Source organism: Myzus persicae, unplaced genomic scaffold (genome assembly GCF_001856785.1).
Source record: "Myzus persicae strain clone G006 unplaced genomic scaffold, MPER_G0061.0, whole genome shotgun sequence".
NCBI lineage: Eukaryota > Metazoa > Arthropoda > Insecta > Hemiptera > Aphididae > Myzus > Myzus persicae.
The window spans coordinates 80,077-92,673 of NW_019104276.1; the positions used below are offsets into that span (position 1 = coordinate 80,077).

Here is a 12,597-nt window from a genome sequence, read left to right on the forward strand (position 1 = left end):
TTAAAGTTTGTCATAATTGTATTCATAACTTCCTGATATTTGCTTGACCACATTGGCCATTACCAACACTCACCATATTATCTATTCTTAACGTATTGAGTAATAATGATATGGTAAATGTATTTACATATAATATAATCAAAAATAATCCACATTCAGAAAATCCAGCCCTCAAATATACCAAGAAAGGTCTATTACAACAACTTAAGTAGTATAAAATAAAGACTTCTAGCACCGCCACCACCACACACCTCTCCTACTCAAAGTCCAGAAGAAACATTCGTTTCAAATACAGTGAAACTTCCATATAACGAACTAGGTAGACTCACGTTATCAGAGAAAAAAAATGTTTAATAGGTGCTTATAATTTTTCGGAAACGCAATAGGTGGTAGGTATTTATGATAAATCTCAGTGTAATCTTAGTGCAGTTTTTCAACAGACGCATTATTACAGTTATTTGTTTTTAAAAATGTCATACTCCAGCCAGGAATCTAATATTAACACTAGTGACGTTTCAGCAGGTTTCATTGACTTTTTAGGGGATGATGAGTTTGAAGAAATGGTAAAATTAATTACTTATACATACCTGTATATAATTTATTAAAAAATAATAAATTGTATGTATTTATAGCTATCAAATACACCGAGACGAATCTATTACAATAATTTATTAATCCATGAAGAAATCATTTCTGCTGACGAGGTTAGTATGACAAAATATAAAATTGCTATAGCACTTACATTACCTATGTTGTATGTTGTTATAGACTAGAATCGATGTCAAACGTGTATCGGAGTATTGTATTAACCACCAACGAGCAAATGGTACGTTTAGTTGATGTTGTTTTTTCTTGCAACATGTGTATAACAAATATTTACTATCATAGATAAAATAAATGATATCGACTCATGGACTGGAAAAGATTCTGATGTTATATGTCTTGAAGCACTGGTACGGTATATTTGGGGAGAGGATACGCGAACAACGAGAGGTTAATGTTAGAAACATGTAATAAAATTGAATTTAGTACCTAACTTGTATTACTTATCTGTGTTGTGGTATCACCCGTATAGGATAGTGAACCAACTATTATATGCCTTACCTTCGTACGCTCTAAGCTAATGACTGTCTCCAGAATAAATTCAGATTAGCACTGTTGACTTTTGAGGCACGACGGTGTGCTTTTAAGTCAATTCCACGTCCGTTTCCTAAATTGGAATGACTATTAGGACGCCACAACCAGAGCACTGTTCAGTTTGCAATAAACGTCATTGACTATAGGTGTGTGGGTCTGAGCACTGTTCCAATTTTAAAGGTAAGAACGAAGAAGACTTTGAAATAATACTCATCTCTCGGGTTTTAGGTCGGAAACACTTTTATTCATTACAAAACAAACATAAATAGATTACTTAGCGAATTCAGATCGCCTATAGCCCGTACTATGATTGACGTTTCACACATACAACCGTCGTACCTACGTCCTCGCTGAATCATTCAGCGACAACTGGACTCGACTCGACTCCGGATCGACTCCCCGTGACTGCGCTTACGGCGGTGAAATATAGTAAAATATATTGATGCCTCAGCACATTTCGCTTCATTGGCCTGACCTACATTAACAATTACAAATACAAATGTTCCTACCTATGTTATGTATATATTACAGTGACGACTGTCTAAAATATACGACAGTGTATACATATATGAAAAATACAACTCTTGATTAATATTCTATAACATTATTTATATAAAATCACAAATCTGCATCGGACGTAATATTTGGTAAGAACGTTTCTGACATTTCTTCGTCACTCGAATCTTCATCAGTTACCATTTCTTCGCCATCACTACTGTAAAGATATGTCGTATAATATGCACTTTTCAAGTGATATACCTCTACCGACGTTTGAGGCGCCAAAAGACCATAAATTAACCGGTTACAGTTTGGCTCTCAAAAGTCGATATCGTTACTTTACTGCTTAGACTTTTCAATCCTCAACGACCATGAATTAACCGGTTACAGATTGGATTGAAAAGAATACAATAACGTAAGATTACCTTTACCGTTGAAACCTGAAATCCTCAACGACCATAAATTAACCGGTTATAGATTGGATTCAAGGAGTACGGCAAATTGCGTGACTACTCAAACAGAACAAATAATTTTTGGGGGTCGGAAACACTTTTTATTACAAATTAACATAAATAAAACACTAATTCGGATCGCCTAGCCCGTATTACGACCGCCACACGGACGGTCGTCGTACCCGCGTCCTCGCCGAGCGGCACTCAGCGACGAATTACCTATTAAACATTTTTTTTCTCTGATAACGTGAGTATACCTAGTTCGTTATATGGAAGTTTCATTGTATTTTTTTTTTAATAATAATAACAATTCAACTTCTTTTTCATAATAATGATTACATATAAATTTTAAATCAAAATTTTAAGTTGATACTTACTATATATAATCAATAGCTTGTTGTAAGAGTAGGGGTCTTAATAATTAATTACTATAAATTATACACAATTTTACGATATATAATATTTATAAAAATGAATTCAAAACAAATAACCGAAACAAGTCCTAAAAATGTAACAAATACAATCGGTGTTGGTATAATAAAGACGGATATTAAACAAGATTTTCAAAGGACTGCATATACATCTTTTTTAATATTTTTTTAAATTTGACATCATTATCAATCAATTTGATATTTGTTGGTAGTCGATTAAATAGGCTTATCCCTCTGTTTATATAATAATTACCCATCAAAGATGTGTTATGTTTGATTAAATTTAAATTTCCATTAATCATTCCTCTTGTTTTATACATATTCAGGGATTCATAAACTGTTTTATTCATATATATTTTTAAAATTGAAATTTTATTGTATAACTGTACCAATGATAATATTTTTAATTTTTGGAATATAGTATTTGTGTTAATTTCGGAATTATAAATATTTTTCGTTATTACTTTGACGAGAGTTCTATGTGTTACATTAAGTGGTTCAAGTACATTTTTATAGGCGGAGCCCCATACTATTATGACATACATTAAGACAGACTGAACTAACGCAAAATAAACCATTTTTAGGCTCGGAATGTTTAAGATACTACGGAGTTCTTTAAATATATAAAAGCATTTCCTTAAGCGTAATATTAGCATATCAATATGAGGTTTCCATTTTAATTTTTCATCAAATATTACACCTAGATATTTGTATGAACTTTCTCTAGATATACGGTAACAATTATTATTACATTCATTAATTATATTTATGTTTTTACATTTATTATTGAATTTTAATTGAATTATGATTTGATCTGGTAAATTCTGATTAGATAGCGCGAATGGGATAAAAACTGATTTTTTTTATTTAGCATTAAACTGTTATTAGTATACCATTTACTGACCAATGTTATACCTTTATTAGCACCTTTTTCCACCTCAGTCCGAGTATCAGCTTCAAAAAACAATGCATTATCATCCGCAAAAGCTAATATTTTATAATAACCTAACGGAGGAATGTGAGAGGATTTGGATGTTCGACAAGACAAGTAGTTATACCGAGTATGATTTAACGTATATTTTAAAATGTAAAATAAAATGTAATATAAAATATTTTACTTTACCGATGACCTGGCAGCAACAATACACGGAGCAAGTGGTGAGACGAGACTAACTTCGTTTGGCTAACGAATGTCAAGCAGGCCTAACGATTATTATAAATTTTGTTAACTATACAAAATAGTTATACATATATAATATATATAGCTTTACCCCGTGATATTACAGAATGGATAAAAGATGACACGTGCATCTATGATATTTGTAAAGTATATAATACTATTCGTAATATTATAATTATAAAAATATGAAAACTGTAATGGTGTTCCAAACCATTACAACACTATACTAGACATTGAAATTGGGAGATAAAATATACGTTATACGTCCCTCACCTGACGAGTCGGCGGTGGAGGACCAGCTAAAGGTTCCAGAACTCTCTTTTTTCTACTACTGCAAAAAACTATTTAGTTTACCTTTATAGTTTATTAATTTTAGATTCATGTATGTTAGTTAATTTTTTTCTTTAAATGTTATAATTTCTATGCAAAAATCTTCACTCCCTATTATAGGACAATTAGGTTTTTAATTTTTATAATTAATTTTCGGAGATCAAATTATGAATAAAAATTTTAAATATTTAAATACTAGGTATGTACATTTTGATATTTCAAATATTTCTGTTTATTTTACTACTACAATATTAGTATAGAATTAATAACAATATTCAGTACTACTACTACTACTAATACTACTGTTAATTATAATAATCATAATCATAATAATTATAATTATAAAATTTAATGAAAAAAAAATAAAATTGTATACATGAACCTAAAATTAATAAATTACACAGGTACCTAAATTCAATTTTTTATTTTTCAAAATTGAATAATGGCCGTCATTCATTCAATTTTGAACTTAGAGCCAAGTATAATGAGTCAAATCGACTTGAAAAAATTCTGTCAATCCAAATCATGTGATAAAAATAAGTGTTACGGTTAAAAGAAAATACATTTTGTACTGCGCATGTGCGCATCGTCAGCGTTAGACATTTGGAAGTTTCACAAAATATGTATTTCAGTACCACCTAGGTCCCCCCTCCCCCAAAAATTCATTTCAATACAAGTTCAGCTGGCTGAAATATTTAGTGTTACCCTAAATCCTGATCACAGTATGTATATATTTAGGTATTAATTTCACGTAATCCACTTTCTTCAACCTTATCCAATAGTGCTATACAAAATTCATCATCGATGTCTTCAAAAGTGATATGATCTGTAAAATATTAAATATGAAACACTTAATTATAAATATATATAAACCTTACTTGTAGTTGCTGCTGTAGTTGTAACTGGCTATGCTTTACTGTTTAACAAATCTAAAATGTAACAATGCTATATTATTTCAAACTGGAATTGAGAGAGCCCTATTATATTTATACTACAGTCGTGTACGTATGGTTGCATAAGCTAAACTCCTTAAAACATTCAGAATGCATTTATTATACAACATGTGTTCACATACCTAACGTTTGTTAAGTAATAAAAAAATCAAAGTTATTTGATAAGAAACTTTTTTACATAGCGTATGAAAAAAAGATTACCACCCGTTGCGGTCGACCGTCACGGCACACACACACACACACACACACTGGATCTAAAAATGTAAACAAAAGTGACAACCCGTGGGCCATGGGAGTGACATCACTTCACAGAGATTGTCAATTGAAGTCTCAAATGCCACCACCTCGCAACAAACATCTATTATACTTATCTAAAATATTCTAAAACAATAGAATTTAAGTTCTCAAATATAATATTCAGGCAATGTAACAAAAATTATTAAATAATTGTTATTAAAATTCATATGCAAGGGAGTTTAAAGAAAGGATGTACATGTTACTACATGATCTACTCATTATTTGAAAAAATTATAAACATTTTGAAATTTCTTATACCTACATAAGTTTTAGTCATAACAAAAACAATATTTTTTAAACTTTTTTATTATTATAATATTTTTTTTAACCAGTTTTTTATAACAAATTTTTAATTCAAAAACTTAAAAAGTTAAAACGATATAAAGTTGTGAAAAACTTTGTTAACAAATTATTTTTAATGACATTAAATTATGAGCCTAAAAGAAATATTAGTTTTTGAGACTATGAGTGGTTCATGATTAAAGAATCACCTGATAGTATTCCAGAATATTAGTAAATAATCAGATAATGATTATTCATATTTACCTTAGTCGTCTTGTTTATTATATTTTGTTCATCCATAATGCCGTGTAGGTAAAAACAATACACAAATTAAACGATATTTTTTTTTAGGTAAAGCAATACGTGCTAATTAGTAATTACTGTTATTAATTATTTTATTTTTTTTAATTGGTTTTTATTATTTTATTACTTGCAATATTAAACTATTAATCATTTTGTTTTTATTGTTAAATACTATATACGATATTATAATACAGTATCTATAAATATTATTTAGGTATTATTTTATATTAATCATGTATTTCATTTTAATATAATATTAATTCATAATATTATGCATATCATTTTTGAGTATTTTAATTATTATAATTATTTTGAATTAGATGCTTCAACATTTTAAAAAACATTATCTGGTCATAATTTTATATTCAAAATAAGGGTGGTTTTCTTTAGAAAAACACAGGTAACTTATTGGATTGTTTAACCACATGATATTTCTTCAAAATGGTAAAAAAAATTTAAGATTTGGAAATAATATGGTCTTTGCCTACACTTAAAAATTCCAAAAATTAAAATATATATATATAAATGTACTCAGAAAAATCGGGAGAGCATGCTTGGTGAATCACCCTGTGTTTCTTTCACCTATTTTATTAATTAATTATTTTATTAACTGTACATAGTGCCTACACGTAATATATTATGCATACGCTCTCCTTCCATACAGCAACTTATCCTAAAGCAAAACGAGCATTGTACGCAATTTACAACTGATAATATAATGCTCTACTTTATTATTAAACACAGCATTTTCCAACAAGTCATCAACAATAATAAAAAATAATAATATTGTATCAAATAAATGAAATAACAATCCTTGCGGCTGAATACACACGTTAATTAATAATTATTTCCAAGCACCCACACACGCACCCACGCGCGCACGTCATTATTACTCAGACACCCGTCGCGTTTGGTGAAGACATTAATATGAACAATATTAATTATATTATTTATATTTTAAACATACACGATTAATAACAATTATTATTAGTGGTTTGTTTTACATTTTAATTGGCTGCGGTAGGGTTGGTGAGCGAATGGTTACAGATGGTTCAAATGGTGTGTTGTCATTATAGGTATTACTGTATTAGGTAATCTAGTAATCGTCGGTCACTCTTTCATTCGCAGCACGGGCTATCACCGACCCGCAGTGATAAAAGATTTCATCCCATCTGATTTTGTTTTCTAATTATGTAAAGACAAAATATAGAGATTATGTAAATTTATTTATAACTATTATTGTGCGGAAATATGTCACAGTAAAATTTTCCATTCCTTCTTGTTGACCGCGGCGAAGGGATGATTCCAATAACCACATTTAATAACAATTTATTATTCGAAAATTGTTTTGAATTAATTTTCATTACATTGTCTTCTATTGATCTCCAAGTACAGTAACATTTTTATTTTTATTTACACAAACTCATACAAGTATTTTGAACAATATTGTATATCAAAAAATTAAAAGATTAAAAAAAAATTAAGAAATTAAAATTTCTTTATCGCAGTAATAAACTACAGTGCACTTCTTTACGGACACCGAGTATTCGGTATATTTAGAGGTTTCGTTGTACTACAAAGTAGGTACTAATTATTTATTATAATATACATAATACATGCCACTCAATCTTAAGAATGATGAGAAATAAAATAAAATAATATTTTTATTTTCAAGTTAATAACTGAAAGGTGACAATTTTTTTTTTGTCAGGTATTTGAAAATGTTTGTGTACAGCTTCAACTTCTATTAATTCTTGTTTTTCATTTGTATTCGCTATAGCTATTCTATAAGGATGTACATGGCATATGAATACATGTCATTGCTTACTAATTTCCTACAGTTCAAACTAACTTGATAAATAAATAATAATAATAATAATAATAATAAGCATTTAGCCAGTAATTATTTATCCGTAACTGCTTCTAATTTTGATTCATTTTTTACAATGTTTCCAAATATAGTATACAAATAAACAAGAAATGGTAAATGTCTAATTAATAATTAAAATTGTATAGAATACAGTGTACCGAAAAACATATAATTTAATATAGATACATCGACAATCTATTCAAAAATATATTTCAATACTTCAAAAAACTACAAACTTCAAATAGATATTTCATTTAATATTTTTTTACACATAGGTGTACCATTGAAAATACTACATAGGGTGAACTTGTAATAATTGTGTCAACCGAAAAAGATTTAAAATTCCTTTAGTGAGTCGGGTAGGCAACCAGACTTGCGTGTACCATCGACGGTTTCTGGCAATGTCTTTATACGAGCCCCTTATTTTAAGATTAATAGACAATTCAACACACAAAACAACAACGGTAACGTGGGTGTTATTGACGACTGACGAGACAAGGAATTAAAGGCAAGGGTAGGTAATGCTCCATACGCCCTGGAAGCAAGTGAACCAGGCTCTATAAATTAATAGTAGCGTTTCCTAATATTTTATCAACCATCCGGAAAATCTCGTCTGAATCTATTGGAGTTTGCCGAACTGGTCGAGCTGGTACTTGTGGCAATGGTTGTTTACCAGCACTAAACCACTATAAATTAAATAATTATAATAATGATAATATTTAACTAAAATTAAAGTGGTATCTCAAATTCGTTTTCAGAATGATATATGGATTTAGCATAATGTTTAATTGATATGTAGGAATTTATAATGTGCCTTTTTAAATTAGCCTTTTTACCCTACTTATTTACTTATGACTTATGAGTGAGATAAACTTTTGAATAGGTATCGAATTTTCAAGGGTTTATTACTGACTTTAGGTTTTAAGACCAAATATGTAATTAAAAGCTATAGAAAAATTTTAAATAAGGAATTTTTAAGCGATTAACATTAAGCACAAATTTTAAATTAAAATAAAATAATAATAATAATTATAATTATAATAATATACTAAAGATAAAAATTAGAATTTAGGTAAGTGAGACTATAACGAATTGTTTAAAAAATAAATAAAGATAAAATTATATTTAAAAAAAAAGTTAGAAAAGTTAACCATGGTCAATCTATTCAGACTGGGTGTTTATTGATAATTAAGAAATGGAATGTGGTATTTTAAAAATAACGACTATAATCACATATTTAAATACAGAAAATATTAAATTGGTTTCTCAGAGTTGTCCAAATACTATAATATGTAAGATTACTATCTCGCGCACCTGAACTTCTTGACAGCCCACATTATTATTTAAAACATAACTATAACTAAAATGGAACCATAGTTATCTAAATATATTTGAATTCTGATATCTGCTCCTGGCTATCTGGCTACGGTATTTAAATCTACAAGATGATTAAGAGGATGCTACGTTTGTTGTCTCCATCTATATGTCCATCTTACGACATAGCTAATTTTCATTCACTAGTTTGAATAGTGTGCCGTTAGTTTTGATATTAGAGTGAATTTAAGCAGTATCGAAGTTTTGGACAGGAAACTAAGAACATTATCTATGCTTAAGCATCTGCGGATTTTCGACATTTTCATTTTCAAGCAAGACAGTAGAGTATGTGAAATAACACAAATTAAATATGCTCATATCTCACTTGAAAATTAAAATATCCAAAAATCTGCCAAAGCTTAAGCGTGGATAATGTTCTTACCTCTAAACTTTGATAATAACTCAATTGACTCTAATATCAAAACTAACAGCACACTATTGAATCTAGTGAACGAAAATATTCTATGTCGTACGTGAGTAAGAGGGAGACAACAAATGCATTGGTAGCGTCCTCTTAAGATTCTCCTTAGGTATCTTATATTTAACTGGTCGTTCCCCGACCGCGTTACCGTATGTATTAATACAATTTTAATAATAATATAATATTCAAGTATTATTTTTTTTTTTTTATTGATCTTAAGCTTCGGCAACTGAGGCCATTAGCTGTAGGTTGTGGTACTGTAGGGTTTTTGGGACTGTTGGGTTACTGTAGGGTTATGGAACACGTGTGTGTTTGTTTGGCAGAATTTCTAGTGGGCACCCGTAGGTTTCTGCCATACCCGGTTGGGGGATGGCGGCCTCTCTCTCCAGACACCGTGACTGCCCGGAGAGAAGTGCCACCCGTGACCGAGATTCGAACCGGCGACGGTGCGCGTTGCGACCGACGCGTTATCCACTCGGCCACTCCGTCCCCCTCAAGTATTATTGTATTAGTAGATAATTGTGATTAGTTATATACATTTTAGATCATAATATTACTCATTATTATACATAAAATAACTTGGAATAAAAAATATTCAAACTATCAAGTAATTTCTAAAAAATATCTCTTTATATAGTGGATTTACGTATTTTAGTCCACATTTTTATTCAAATTATATTTATAATTATATTTTGATTTTTGACATTCCCGGTGAATATGTCAGATATGAATTGTATCACTGTATCAGAACATTATGTTCAACAATAATATGTATACATGCGCTCACTCATGGGTATAGAGGTTCACGTTCACCCCCACTGAAATGTAAGGAAATTTATAAATATATTAACTTAGGTGACATAAGTAGTTTCTGACATTGTGACATAAAAATTATATTTTGTTTATGTTATTACAAATATTTACTAACTTTGTTACTACCATAATTTCTATGCGAGTAGTATATATTTGCCGATCCTAGGACCGCCACCGCCACCGCCACCGCCGCAGACGCCACCGCCACCGCCACCGCCACCGCCACCGCCACCCCCTCTACACACCGCTCAGCCATAGATCAGGCCGCCGCCACCGTCCCCCCGTTACCCAGCCATAGATCGTCTGCCACCGCCACCGCCACCCCCTCTACTCACTTCTCAGCCATAGATCAGGCCACCACCACCTCTCCCCTTCACCGCCACCGCCACCGCCACCGCCACATTGCCACTGCCTCCTTGTTATTTTCCTAAAAAAAAAAATTGCAACAGGGTGGTCCAAGATTCTACGAATTATTTATAAAGCATATATATACTATCCATGTAAATGCTAAACACATTATATACCTAATCCCCACTACCAAACACATTATACATAAACCCCACTACATACCATACATGGTTTAATAATTAATACTCGATCGTGTGAATATTCAGTCACAGTTTTGATTTAACAGTGTCAAGTTGTAAGTCTCAGTTTTGCTATAACAGTTTTAGTATGGCAGGATCAATAAGTGAAATGAAAAGGGTATACAATTATGTTGCACCTACATCTCCACATGAACTCATGGATTGCTCTAATTTTACAATAGACTTTGAAAATCGCAAATTCTTGAACGTCGGATTCGATCCAAAAGATCAGTTCAATATCGTTTTGCAAATAATTACACCGTCACGGTATGTAAAAATTTCATCAGACTTCTTGAAACGAATTTATTCAGTCATGGGCCATGTTTTGTCACACGTTCTCGATCCTGTTGTAAAATATAAAAAAATTATTTTTTTGGAAGATGAAGTCGCTTTGCTTACAAGTATGGTATATAAAGGAGAGCATGTGTTGGTTATAGAGTCAAAAAAAACAAACGGATGTAGAATCATATTAAGTCGAAGAGATCTTATGACAATTCAAGATTTAGAGTGGGCCATTTTTGAAACAATTTCAAGAAAAAACGATATCGTAAAACCTATTATTTTAAATCAACTCGAACAAATATCCGAATACTTTAATACTGATTTTAATATTGATAAATCTGTGACACTGGAAGAAGTAAAAACAATAATCAAAGGAATTCATATCGAATTAATTGCAAAGCATATACCGAAAAACAACCAAAGTTTTATAAACCAGATCAAATTATTTGCAACTGAACAGCTAGCAATCAATTGGATGTCAAAGAATTCGATAAAAGTAAGAATATATATATATATATTATTTATAAGAAAAAGTATTAAACATTTGAATTCAATTAGGCTGTTGATGAGGAACTGATAAAATTTCTCCCGCCTACCCAGAGGTGGCCTGAAGCAGACGATTTAAAGGTAATAATATATATATAACTTTTTTTTTTTTTTTTATTACGATTACTTATTATTTTTATTTTAGTATTATACTGAAGCCTTTGACGTGGAAATGCTGCAGCCATCCCCACCAAGATACTCAAGTATGTCTCCATTAATGACATATAACGAAGACGATTTATCACAGTCACGAGTAATTTAAAATTAAAATAATAAAATATTTAAGTATTAAATGTTATTATTTATTTATAGGCAGCTGACGAGGAGAGGGGGTTCAGAGAATATTTATCCACACATTCGGACACAGCATGGGCACCAATTCGGAAAACCAAACCAAAGGTGATATAATATATAATATATTATATAATATTTTGTATGATGAATAATTATACCTTTTTATAGGCTGTTGACGAGAACGACGGTCCAATGTATTTTAACAGACGGTCATCATCCCCACCACCTCTGATCGACTACAAGGATGCCAAGTCAGCAAAATCATCTACTCGGTGTATTACAAAATTATTTTAATAATAATACCCTGTTAATGATGATGATGATAATAAATATTCTGTATATCATAACATGTGTTATTTCCTTACGTTATACATACCCCCAACCATATATCTTACTATAGAGTGGGGATTCACTCACACTCTCAACGACCGCTCGATGGTACTGCATAAAACGCTCGACATGAACATAGGACAAGTCAGTCGCAACCAGCTCTTCAAGTCATAACAATTTGTGCGTTTAATCCGTCATAATGGTTAGTAACCTTATC

At 30.8% G+C, this 12,597-nt stretch overlaps 1 protein-coding gene and 1 long non-coding RNA gene across 2 annotated transcripts; both read left to right on the forward strand.

Annotated features, from left to right (window-relative positions):
• Positions 1–279: 279 nt before the first annotated feature.
• On the forward strand, positions 280–1,014 carry LOC111040785. The gene is made up of 3 exons (XR_002605240.1): positions 280–704; positions 769–826; positions 889–1,014. It is a non-coding gene; the product is annotated as an uncharacterized LOC111040785 (long non-coding RNA).
• Positions 1,015–10,725: 9,711 nt separating this feature from the next.
• Positions 10,726–12,563, forward strand: LOC111040784. Its single transcript, XM_022324798.1, has one exon. The coding sequence runs from the start codon at positions 11,017–11,019 to the stop codon at positions 11,785–11,787; it is 771 nt and encodes a 256-aa protein (XP_022180490.1). The 5' UTR covers positions 10,726–11,016; the 3' UTR covers positions 11,788–12,563.
• Positions 12,564–12,597: the final 34 nt, after the last annotated feature.